The sequence below is a fragment of the Schistocerca piceifrons genome, chromosome 1 (assembly GCF_021461385.2).
Source record: "Schistocerca piceifrons isolate TAMUIC-IGC-003096 chromosome 1, iqSchPice1.1, whole genome shotgun sequence".
In the NCBI taxonomy this organism is placed as follows: Eukaryota; Metazoa; Arthropoda; class Insecta; order Orthoptera; family Acrididae; genus Schistocerca; species Schistocerca piceifrons.
The window spans coordinates 878,875,937-878,889,562 of NC_060138.1; the positions used below are offsets into that span (position 1 = coordinate 878,875,937).

At 42.6% G+C, this 13,626-nt stretch overlaps 1 protein-coding gene across 1 annotated transcript in view; it reads left to right on the forward strand.

The window, feature by feature from the left end:
* The window catches only part of LOC124776180 (sodium-dependent serotonin transporter), a 470,801-nt gene that overhangs the window by 223,555 nt on the left and 233,620 nt on the right, over window positions 1-13,626 (forward strand). The window contains exon 5 of the mRNA XM_047251016.1: window positions 1,982-2,120. Within this exon, the coding sequence (XP_047106972.1) occupies window positions 1,982-2,120 (139 nt within the window). The remainder of the gene's footprint in view (window positions 1-1,981; window positions 2,121-13,626) is intronic.

Here is a 13,626-nt window from a genome sequence, read left to right on the forward strand (position 1 = left end):
ACAAAAACTGCGAATGTTTAACGATTTGGGAAAATATTTTTTATTTCTGTTGTGAAGTTTGACAAATAACTTTACAATATTTCGTCATATTAGATACTCAATACCTCTCTTCAGTTTTTCGAAATTATATATTACAAGTGGCGCTTGTAAATAAAATCACGTGTACAAATACGATCTTCATGTTGTCGACGCTTGTGTTTCTGCTGCTAGAGATCATGTGTAAGTGCAGACCGGGCGCGGAGTGGCATAAGTCACGTTCGGCAACATTGCCGTCTTCCGTCTTCCTCGCCCCCCTCCCCTCCCCCCAATCACTCGTCTCACGGACTATAATAATGATTGATTGTACCACTTACTTCTGTTCTAGTTGTTATGTTTCTTCTTCACTGGTATCTAGAGCAATACAGTTTTGTTTTGGTATGTGTTATTTTTAGATTATAAAACAGTCCACGTCGCGGTTTTTTATGTAAATAAATAATTACTTACAGTCTGTTGGCTTCTGCGTTTCCTCTCATCTGGTCTAGAGGTCGTACTGCCACTTCATTTCAGACACATAAGAACATTTTTATATCCCGAACTTTTTCTTTCACACTGTTCACCATGTTTATCCTTACTTTTGTGGCGCACTGTTACTCTTTTGGCACTGTTTATAGAAATATTTTTTAAACTGTGCTTTCAAAGACATAAGTAATGTGTGTTCATTATGTGTTTCCTCCTGTTTGGTTTGTTTACCTACATGTTGCCAACCTAACGAAGTATATGTTGAAACCTAACGTCTATCCATGATATTTATGTTTGTGTGTGTGTGTGTGTGTGTGTGTGTGTGTGTGTGTGTGTGTGTGTGTGTTTGGGGTGGGGGGAGGGGCGGTGGGTGGGTTGTTGGTTGGAAGTGTAGAGTATTGAATATGAATGTAATAGCTGTTAAGAGAGTGGTTCACATTCAACACTCTACAACTCAGACCACCAGCTCCTCACCCCACCCCACATGCACTCTCACGCTCTCTCACACTCTCTCACACACACAAACTCACTCACTCTCTCTCTCTCTCACACACACACATACACACACAAACACACACACACACACACACAGATATAAACATGATAGATAGATGTTAAGTTTCAACATATACTTCGTTAGGTTGGCAAGATGTAGATCAACAGAGCAAACAGGAGTGAACACATAATGAACTCACAATATTTACATCTTTGAAAGCACAGTTAAAAAAAACTATAACTAGTGACAAAAGAGTAATAGCGCACCACAAATGTAAGGAAAAACATGGTGAATAGTGTGAAAGATAAAATTTGGAATATAAAGGTGTGCTTATGTTCGGAAATGAACTGGTAGTACGACCTGCAGCCCAGATGAGAGGAAACGCAGGTGCCTACAAACATGTAAGTAATTACTTATTTACATAAAAATTATTTTGTAAAATAAAATAACAGATATAAAAACAAAACTGTATTGTTCTAGAGCCAACTGAAGATACCTTAGAGTAAAAAAAAAAAAGCCAAATTCATATGGGAGAAATAAATTACAGCTGCAGCAAGAAAAGTGGTTTTATTCACAAAACAAATATTTTTGTGCTTGCTGCGGAGTATGGCCACGCAAACAAACTTATTATGACCGATACAGTTGAAACAGCTATCTTGTGAGTGGAGGAGACTTTGATGCATGGCACTTGGCAATCTAGAGAGAAGAACTGCTTGGCACAAAGATCATGCACCATCTTGTAATGAATGTCTGAAATATTTTCTCCACGGTTTGACACTTGGAACAAGTTTAGAGACATGCGACAGAGTACCAAGAACAGAACTACACTGAAAACGTCCTTTATGAAAAAAAGGTTAAGACGTTTGACATTCCACTCTTCAGATGTTCCCTTCGCCCTTTTTAGTTGTCTTGTGGTGTGCTGTTTGAAGCATGCTGTGCGCGGTGTGAGCAGGCAGTGGAGTGTCAGTCTGGTGGCTGGTGTTGCAGGCGCAGCGTGCTGGAGCTGCACCGGTCGGACGGCCTGGACCGCATGGGGCCCATCAAGTGGTCGTTGGCGCTCTGCGTCCTCGCCGTCTTCCTGCTCGTCTACTTCTCCCTCTGGAAAGGCGTCCGCAGCGCCGGCAAGGTGCGTACTCCTGACCCCGCTACACTTCATGCACCGTGCCTCTGGCTGTCCTGAGGGCCGCCACAACTTTTTTTTTTTTTTTAGTCTCATGGGACTTAACTGCTAAGGTCATCAGTCCCTAAGCTTACACTCTACTTAACCTAAATTATCCTAAGGACAAACACACACATTTTTTTCTAATAATTTCCGGGTATGCGGCCGGATCCCGTCGACATTCTGCCACGATATTTCGGCCCAGAGACGTCCGGCCATCATTAGGTGAGTACACAACTACTGAAGAGCCCAGGTGCAGTCGCGGTATTTATGCCGAATCTCGCGCGTGCGAAGTGTACTGGCATCCTACAGCGCATGCGTCAGGTGTTGACATCCGCGGCATAGCAGAGTTGTACGTGCTGCCCTCGGTGGTGAAAATAAAAGATCATCTAGTCACTGAGTATCGAATGACGCTGTCGATTCCGCTGTGATTGTATAATTTTAATAACAGGATTCCAATTTTTATCCAGCTGAAAGCCGTTGTCACGATTTATAAGATTATCGGCAAGACATATTTCCACTGATTCCTTGATTACGGAATCCCAAAATCCGGAAACCGGAGCCAAAATTTTTGTTCCATTGTATTCCATTGAATGTCCCAATGAAATACAGTGCTCTGCTACTGTCGATTTTGGCGGCTGCCGCAGACGGGTGTCTCTTTCACGTTCTGTACATCGTTCATGGACAGTTCTTGTCGTCTGGCCAATATATGCAGAGCCACATTCGCAGGGAATTTTGTAGACGCCTGCTTTCTTCAGTTGTAAATAGTCTTTAACGGATCCAACCAGGACCCGGTTCTTTGCTGGTGGACGGAAGATAACCTTGATTTTATTTTTCTTCAGTAATCGGCCTATTTTCGACGACACATTACCGGCGTATGGAAGGAACGCAGTTGATTTAAAGTCGTCATCAGCGTCCTCAGTGCGTTGCTTCTTGTTATGATAGTTGCGCATGGCCTTCCTTATTTGGCGTGAAGTGTAGCCATTCTGTTTAAAAACCTTCTCCAAGTGTTCTAATTCTGCGTGGAGGTTTTCATCATCCGATATTACATGTGCTCGATGTATTAAGGTACTGACAACACCGGCTGTTTGTGCTGGGTGATGGCAGCTTGACGCCTGGAGATACAGATCTGTGTGAGTCGGTTTCCTGTACGCAGAATGTCCTAATGATCCATCATTTTTACGGCGTACTAGCACGTCTAGAAATGATAAAGTGCCATCCTTTTCAATCTCGTGTAATGAGATTAAGTGATGAAGGAATTTCTCGAGTTCCTGTCTGCCATGAGGCCATATAACAAAAGTATCATTGTGCCACCAATGCAGTACCACCAAGACTCTACGGTCTTCCTAAGATACACAAGGATGGTGCCCCACTACGATTAATAGTGAATAATATTGATGCTGCGACCTATTCTTCAGCAAAATATCTTGCCTCATTACTGAAGACGTATGTGGGTAAGAATCGCCACCATATACGTAATTCCGAGGATTTTGTCAGTCGCTTGAAGGAAGTTAAGCTTAGCAGCTCGGATTTATTAGTCAGCTTTGATGTGGTCTCACTTTTTACCAAAGTGCCTTTAATGGAATCGTTACATCTTATCATACCCGCAAATTATTAGAAGAAGAAATACGCCGGGAAAATATCAGAAGTCACACACACACCCACGCCCGAGGGAAGACTGGAACCTCCGCCGGGACCAGCCGCACAGCCTATGACTGCAGCGCCGCTGCCACTAATCAGTCCACACAGCTATTCACGCTTGCATCTGTTTATGATGATGTCGCTGTACAGCATGCATTGTAGAATTCTTGCCGCCTTACATGTGGAGCTAATACGGAAGGAAACATACATAAAGGCGGTAGACATCTGCTTCATAATTTTATTGCCTCATTTCACATTGATCCTTAAGGTTCAGATGCTTTAAATGGCTCTGAGCACTATGGGACTTAACTTCTGAGGTCATCAGTCCCCTAGAACTTAGAACTACTTAAACCTAACTAACCTAAGGACATCACACACATCCAGGCCCGCGGCAGGAGTCCTGCGACCGTAGCGGTCGCGCGGTTCCAGACTGTAGCGCCTAGAACCGCTCGGCCACAACGGCCGGCTGATTCTTAAGGGACATCCATTAGTTACGTAAGCTGTCACCAAATCTCATTTAACTGGGGGGAGAGGCAATGAAAATATCACGTTCTCTTTTTAATTCAGAGTATACATTATTGCAATGTCAACATTTTGTTTTATATAATTAATCCTGGCCGCGCGGGATTAGCGGAGCGGTCTAGGACGCTACAGTCATGGGATGTTCGGCTGGTACCGGCGGAGGTTCGAGTCCTCCCTCGGGCATGGGTGTGTTTCTTTGTCCTTAGGATAATTTAGGTTAATTAGTGTAAGCTTAGGGACTGATGACTTTAGCATTTAAGTCCCGTAAGATTTCACACACGTTTGAACATTTTTAATTAATCTTGAAAATAGACAATATTACATTTCCGAACAGTATTTATGATCTCTCTGAACTGAATGCTTTACACATGTGCATGGCCGGGCTTTTCCATGTTGAAACAAGTGCCCCGTAAGTGTCAGACCTCATTCCGGGAGTTCTCTGCCACGCCGGCCGAAATTACCGCGTGTCAGTCAGTGAGTCATTCGTGATATTCTGCAACGCATATAAAAACAGTGTTATTGTGTTTAAGATGAACTTGTACCTAAACTATACAATTGGTGTGGTAAGCGGCATGCCGACATGTCGAACACACATGTTTTGATCAAGAAGCTGATAGTTTATTGAAGGAAGCTAAGCTCAAATTCACCGACAATAATTTTCTTACTGATCACTTAAATCAAGAGATAGAAATGCTACGTAATCATACAGTTCAAAGGAAAGTACAAGCAATGTCTTTCATCTGCAAATTAAGTAAAGTTTCAGTGACATTTAATGTAATCCAAAAAAGGTTAATTTTTTAGAGCTCAGTCAAAAGGGTTGATACTATTTTCGTGCAGCCTTTTCGTCCTTCTATCTTTCTGTCTGTCCGTCCCTCCCTTCGAATACTGCTCAGGGCTGGCACGTTTAAAATAAAGTATTTTAATCACGTGTGGAAAACACTGTTTAACACACTTTATAAATAAAATGTGTTTAATCAACGTTTAAAACAAATAAAAATTAAATTTTACGTATATTTACCCTACTGCAGTGTAAACTTCACGTGAGAGGGAGGGGGTCCCAACAAATACCAGAAAATATCACGAGAGAGGGAAAGGGGATCCAAATTTTAAAGAAAACCCGCTCACGCAATTAATGATACAGAGGATGGGTGAACAGACTTGCTAGTACCACAGGCCGCAAACCCCGCACTGTGACAATGTAAGCACCAGAACGAAAAAAAAATCATAGTTATGGTACATCATTTGTTTCACAGATATTTACTTTGTTTAGCAAATATAGTTAGACAAATGTATTCTCAAAAGAATTAAGTTTTATAAGGACAAACATCTAATTTCTTGAAAAGAATAGAAGATGAGCAAAAAAAAAAAAACTACAAGAACGAACAGTGAGGATCGGGCGACCATCAGATCATTGGAGATGGGAGGGGGTCAGTCTGTGCGTTCCTGATATAGATAATTGCAAAGGGGGTGAAGTGGGGTTGTTGCATATTCCCTATGTTATTTAATGTGTTAATTCAGCAAGGAGATAAGAAAGACAAATAAGAAATTCTGAAAGAAAATTTAAGTCTAGAGAGAGGAAATAAACTCTTTGGGGTTTGCCGATGACTCTATAACTCTCACTGGTAAGGCAGAGGATTTGAAAAAAAAATACAGTTAAACGGAGTGGATAATGGCTTGAAAAGAGGTTGTAACAAAATAGTAACGAAATAAAAACAAGGTTAGTGGAATGTGGTCTAATAGAAGCAGGTGATGCTGGGGGGATTAGAATAGGAAATAGGACAGTAAAAGTAGTAGATGAGTTTTGTTATGTGGGCAGAAAAGTAACTGATGTTTTCAAAGCAGAAAGGGTACAAAACGTGGACGGTAACAGAAAAAAATCCTGAAAAACAAGTAAATTTGTTAACATGAAATGAAAATATAAGTGTTACGAACTCTTTATCTGAAGGTACACTACACAAGAGAATTAACGAATCACTTTTTTGAAACCGCATGTCTCCCATTGCGACGCATTAGTTTGAAATTTTGCTCAAAGGTGCGTACAATGTTCCTCGCTAATAGTGCAAAATCTTAACGTAACCGTCGGACCCTAGACGCTTCAAACAACAAGGTCTCGACACAACCGTAGAAAAGGCCAGAGCTCAGAAGTTCATGTGTCGTGTCAAGTGGGTTAATTATGTCACATTGGCACTAAATTTCACCAAAATTCTACGCAACGCCATCTTAGACGTGTCAAGTGATGAAAACGCCGGACCACCCTTACACACAGATTTCACCCCCCCTCTTTTAACGGCTCTGCGGTGGAGGTGACCGAGAAAAACATTTGAGGTCCACCGCCGCTCAGAACTGACACGAAAAGGCGTCAGGCGTGTCATAAATGGCGTCAATTAATCCACCCCTTTCCCTGAGGCGTTGATTCCCAAACTTTTAGCGGTAGAAAACGAGAGTTCGCAGTGCGGTGAGCAACAGGAAGGTGCTCTTGACATGCTTTGACACTGCTGACACCCTCTGAAGTTTCAGTTCTTCTCTGAAGATTTATGGCAGTGCATCCCCACTGAACGTGGCTGCAGACTTTGGAGAGCAGCGCGGCCGTAAATTTTGCTCTCGTGTACAGGTTGGAACCACTAGGGCCCGTTCAAAACCATTCCTCGAAATTTGAAGGGGATCCGAAGCAGTAAAGAGTACTTATACTTTTTCAACCCTGCTACTTTCCAGTGGCGTGATCACGCAAGAGAGCAACGTTAACATGTGCGTGAATAAAACGCAAAGGGTCTATCTAAGACCCCCCCCCCCCTTCCAAACCTCCCAGTTCGCCAACACCCTCGGTGCCACCAACGCACCTTTCTTGACCACGTTAGAAATGCACCTTCAAAAATTTCGACATCGAAGAGTCTAGCGGCTACTCTAGCACCTCAGCGTTAGGCAATTCCTTCGGCACTTCGTGGGACGTTTGTCTACCTTTAGGCGCTAGGGGAGCTGCCAGGCTGATTTGGTGTCGAAGTGTCTGACAGGGATATTTGTAACGGGCTCAGGGTGATGTCGATCTGAGCGGTTTCAGAGGGACCCTTTACCGTTTTATTCACGGATGTGATCACTGTTGTGACTTGGCAAGACAGCCAAGCCACTACGAGGTGAAGCCGAAAGGCACGCGTTTAAGCTCACGCAGGCTGGCGTGAGGTCTGGAACAATTAAAGGAGTTGAGTCTAATAAAATAAGTACGTAGCTTCGGGAGTACTTAACTTTAATCCATAATTGGTAAACATCGGTCTGACGGTACATGCATCACAAGATAAATAGCAAATGATAAAGGCGCCTTGCTAGGTCGTAGCAAATGACGTAGCTGAAAGCTATGCTAACTATCGACTCGGCAAATGAGAGCGTAATTTGTCAGTGAACCATCGCTAGCAAAGTCGGCTGTACAACTGGGGCGAGTGCTAGGAAGTCTCTCTAGACCTGCCGTGTGGCGGCGCTCGGTCTGCAATCACTGACAGTGGCGACACGCGGGTCCGACGTATACTAACGGACCGCGGCCGATTTAAAGGCTACCACCTAGCAAGTGTGGTGTCTGGCGCTGACACCACAATCACGCCACAGGAAGACGGAAAAGAGGAGAAGTTAAAAAGCGTAAATACCCCTTACTGCTTCGGATCAAGTTCAAATTTCGTCTAATGGTTTTAAACGGTCCCTACTGGTTCCAACCTGCACACGAGAGCAAATATTTGTACCGTGCTGCACTCCAATGGAGTACGATGACGTTTAATGTGAATGCAACCTCATAATATCCTTAGGGAGGTGTTGAAAGTCCGAGGATGTCAGCAGTCGAAAAGGATGTAATGAACATCTTCCTGTTGCTCATCGCCCTGCGAACTGTCGTTTTCGACCGCGAAATATGTGCCAATCAGCGTCCCAAGGCAAAGGGCGCTTTCATTGACGCCCTCCCTTAGGCCCTTTGCGCCTCGATACTGAGCGACGCTATGTTTGAAATATTTTCCACGGCCATCCATAAAAAACCGTGATTTTAACACTGGGCGTCACGGTTCCGACCTGCATCGCAGAGGTGCCATAGTAGGTGTTAAGTGTGGGTAAGAGGACTGTGACGACCTTCCATCGTGTGACACTTCCACGATGGCACTGGGCAGAATTTTAGCGAAATTTGGTGGCAGTACGACATCAATAGCCCACTTTACACGCCGCAAGAACTTCTAAACTGTAGCTGTTATTTTTTTTTTTTTTTTTTTTTTTTTTTTTTTTTTTTTTTTTTTTGTACGCTCTTTAATGCGTCTTTGAGCCCGATGGCGACGTAGCACGGTGCAACGTGAAGTATAGGCGAAGACTCCTGCACATGGTGCACTGGCATGGACAGCTGCATCAATCAGTCTTCTGTCTGAATATCACAACAGCAACAAAAATAGGAACTTAATGTGTTGTGCTTGCTATAACATTTTGAGATGGTAGCTAGCCGAGATCATCTTTTACGCGTTATTAAATTTTTTGCAAAGAAAATCTATACCTGGTTTGAGGATTTCATACAAAACTCAATTAGAGTGACGTACATACTGCAGAAAATTCCACAGTCTCTAATCTGCACATCACATATTAAGTGGCAGTACATCCCGTGTTACACATTTGCAAAATTCGGTGGCAAATCGAGGTGAAAAGTTGACTCCACGTTTACAAGCGCCCACGTTTAGTGTGAAGTTACAGTACTGAATTGTATTTCAGACTTAAATACGTGTTTAGTTCGTTACTTAGATCGACTGCGTATTTCTTACTACTGCCAAGGGTCTTATGGGGAGGTACCGAATCAATGAAATCCAGCATTTATGCATATCCTAATCTTCTGCAATAATACCGACGCATCAGCTAGCTGGCGGATCGTCGAAAATAATTTCGCATGAATTCATCCCATTTGAACAGTGCATAAAACATCTGCTACTCAATTAGGAACAACTGAAACAACCAGAAGGCAGTATTCCTGATACTTGGACGAATGAAAGTACTCTTGTGTATGGTGGCAGTAGTGTCATCAGACCCAATACTTGCCACCGTAATGAAAATGTCGGCACGGCAGACAAGCCATACAATGCAGTGTACGTGATTTTGATCGAATCGTAGAATATATGTGGCACATTAACTCCGTCATCCGACAGCATGACAGCTTTTGATGTTGCTGTTTAATTAATGAACATATGTACATGTAACAGGCTCCGAAGTATAACCAACACAAAGAGTGATCGCGATATTTATCTTAGTAATGGCTGTCTGTTTGACACAGACTGAAATTAATATGATATCCATAAATGAATATGGAGACTCTTCTCCTTTAATTTCCACCTTGATGGAAAGTGCTATCGAATTTAAACGAGGTCGTAATAGTGTTCGAGATAATCCACTTGAAGGATGGGTGGAAGGTAAATACACCATAAACCGAGAAGTGCACGATATGATTTTGGAAAACAGGCGTATCAAGGTGCCTAAAACTGTCAAGATTGGAGGGATTTAAATAGAACTTGTTGGCCATGTTTTACATGAAGACTTGCATAGAGAAAGCTTTGACTAAAATGGGTTCCTGCTCTTGCCCATGGCGGATCAGAAACGAATAAACACGCAATTTCCTAATAGTGTTTGGCGTGTTTTCGTATAGACAAAAGTGATTTCCTATGTGGGTATGTAACAATAGATGAAACATCGATTCACCATACGTTCAAAAATCGAAATAACTACTGAAACAGTGAACAGGAAGAGTCTGCTGAGCTCTCTCTCTCTCTCTCTCTCTCTCTCTCTCTCTCTCTGTCTCCCTGAATCCAGGCTTCAGAATGGTTTGATGCGGTCCACCACGAATTCCTCTCCTGTGCTAAGCTCTCCATCTCAGAATAGCACTTGCAACTTACATCCTAAATTATTTGCTGGATGTATTCCAATCTCTGTCTTCCTCTACAGTTTTTGCCCTCTACAGTTCCCTCTAAAACCATGGAAGTCATTCAGTCACGTCTTAACAGATGTCCCATCATCCAGTCCCTTCTTGTCAGTGTTTCTCACATATTCCTTTGCTCTCCGACTCTGCGCAGAATCTCCTTATTCCTTACCCTATCAGTCCGCCTAAATATCAACATTCGTCTGTAGCTCCACATCTGAAATGCTTCGATTCCCCTCTGTACGAGTTTTCCAACAGTCCATGTTTCACCACCACACAATGCTGTGCTCCAAACGTACATTTGCAGAAATATCTTGCTCAAATTAAGACCTGTGTTTGATAGTAGCAGACTTCTCTTGGCCAGGAATGCCTTTTTTGCCGGTGCTAGTCTGTTTTTGATGTCCTGCTTGCTCCCTTCCATCATTGGTTATTTTGCTGCGTAGGTAGCAGAATTCCTTAACTTCATCTATTTTGTGACCATCAATCCTGGTGTTAACTTCTGTTCTCATTTCTGCTACTTCTCATTACTTTCGTCTTTCTTCGATTTACTCTCAGTTCATACTCTGTACTCATTAGATTGTTCATTCCATTCAGCAGATCATTTAATTCCCCTTCACTCTTGCTCAGAATAGCAATGACATCAGCGAATCTTTTCATTGATGTCCTTTCACCTTGAATTTTAATTCCACTCCAGAACCTTCTTTTATTTCAGTCATTGCTTCTTCGATGCACTGATTGAACAGTAGGGGCGAAAGACTATGTGCCTGTCTTACAACCATTTTAATCCGAGCACTTTGTTCTTGGTCATTCACTGTTGTTATTCCCTCTTGGCTCTTGTACATATTATATATTACCCGTCCCTCGCTAGGCCTTACCCCTATTTTTCTCAGAATGTCGAACATCTTGCACCATTTTACATTCTCTAATATTTTTCCCAGGTCGACAGATCCTATAAACGTGTCTTAATTTTTCTTTAGGCTTACTTCCACTACCAACCGCAACGCCAGAATAGCCTCTCTCGTGCCTTTACCTTTCCTAAAACCAAACTGCTCGTCATCTGACACATCCTCAATTTTTTTCCATGCTTCTGTATATTATTCTTGTCAGCAACTTCGATGCATTACCTGTTAATCTGATAGTGCGATAATTCTCGCACTTGTCAGCACTCGCAGTCTTCTTAATTGTGTGGATTATATTTTCTTGAAATTCAGATAGTATGTCGCCAAACTCATATATTCTACAGACCAACGTGTATAGTCGTTTTGTTGCTACTTCCCCCAATGGGTTTAGAAATTCTAATGGAATGTTTTCTGTCCCTTCTGTCTTATTTGATCTCAAGTCCCCCAAAGCTCTCTTAAATTATGATCCTAATATTGTATCCCCTGTTGCTTCTAAGCCGACTCATGTTTCTTCTTCTCTCACAACAGACAAATCTTCCCCTTTATAGAGGCCTTCGATGCACTCTTGCCACCTATACGCTCTCTCCTCTGCATATAACAGTGGGATTCCCGTTGTACTTGCTTTTAATTTCACCGAGGGCTGTTTTGACTTTCCTATGTGCTGATATAGCCCATCCGACAATCATTGCATGAGCTGTTTCGTCTTAGCTTCCCTGCACTTCTTATTTATTTCATTCCTCAGCGACCTGTATTTCTGAATTTTTCTGAACATTTTTGTACTTCCTTCTTTCATCGATCAACTGACGTATTTCTTCTGTTACCCATGGTTTATTCTCGGTTCCTTCTTTGTACCTATGTTTTTCTTCCAAACTTCTGTGATTACACTTTTTAGAGATGTCCATTCCTCTTCAACTGTACTGCCTACTGAGCTATTCATTGCTGTGTATCTATAGTCTTAGAGAATTTCAAGCGTATGTAGTCATTCCTTAGTACTTCCGTATCCCACTTTTTTGCGTTTTGATTATTCCTGACTAATTTCTTCAACTTCAGCCAACTCGTTATCACTACTATATTGTGATCTGATTTTATATCTGTTCCTGGGTACGCCTTACAGTCTAGTATCTGAATTTGGAATCTTTGTCTGACCATGATGCAATGTAACTGAAAACTTCCCTGTATCACCCGGCCTTTTCCAAGTATACCTTCTCCTCTTCTGATTCTTGAACAGAGTGTTTGCAATTACTAGGTGACATTTATTACAGAACTCAATTAGTCTTTCTCCTGTCTCATTCCTTGTCCCAAGCTCATATTCTCCTGTAACCTTTTCTTCTGCTCCTCCCCCTACAACTGCATTCCAGTTCCATATGAGTATTTGATCTTCATCTCGATTTACGTACTGTATTACTCTTTCAATATCCTCATATACTTTCTCTATCTCTGCAGCTTGCGACGTCGGTATATATACCTGAACTATCGTTGTCGGTGTTAGCTTGGTGTCGATTCTGATAAGAACAGCCGTACCAGTGAACTGTTCACAGTACACTCACTGCCCTATCTTCCTGTTCATAACGAACCCTACTCCCGTTACACCATTTTCTGCTGCTGTTGATATTGGGCTATACTTGTCTTCTTTTCACTTCACTTCACTGATCTCTACTATCCCAAGATTGAGCCTCTGCATTTCCATTTTCAGATTCCCTAGCTTCCCTACCACGTTGAAGCTTCTGACATTCCACGCTCCGACTCGTAGAACGTTATCCCTTCGTTAGTTATTCAGTCTTCTTCTCATGGTCATCTTCCCTTTGGCAGTCCCATCCCAGAGATCCGATTGGGGACTATTCCCAATCTTTTGCGAATGGCGAGATCTTCATAACAAATTTTCAATTACAGGACACATGCCCAATGGATACACGTTAAGTGTCTTTAATCAGTGGTTTCCATTCTGTATCCTCATGTCGTTGATCATTGCTGATTATTCCGCTTTTTGGGCAGTTTCTGTCCCCAGAGACAAGAACGTACCCCAGAACCTCTGTCCGCTCCTCCGCCCACTTTGACAAGGCTGTTGATAGAATGAGGGTGGCTGCTTATGCCGGCAATATTCGACCACCAATGCTGGTTATTAATCAAAATTTAAGCGTTGGCGGGTTTCGAACCCGGCACAGAGAACGTTTTGATTAGTAATCGAAGACGCTACCACCTTTCTTTTTATCTCATTTTGTTCTATTTTGTTCGTTGAATTTGTTCGGGGCGGACGTCCGATGACACCCATTTAGGTTCTTCGTTGATCCGTTCACTCAGTTTTTTTGTTACAGAGGGAAGCTAGCCCTCTGACCGTACACGCTGAGCTACCGCGCCGGCACCCCTAGACCACGGGTGCAGCTTTAAAGAAGGTAAAGACGATGTCATCAGCGGGAAAGGGCATGGCATGGGTGTTTTGATCTGTGAAATGAGTGATCTGCGCTTTGAAGTGTTGGCACATCGGCCCTATTCCTCAGATTTG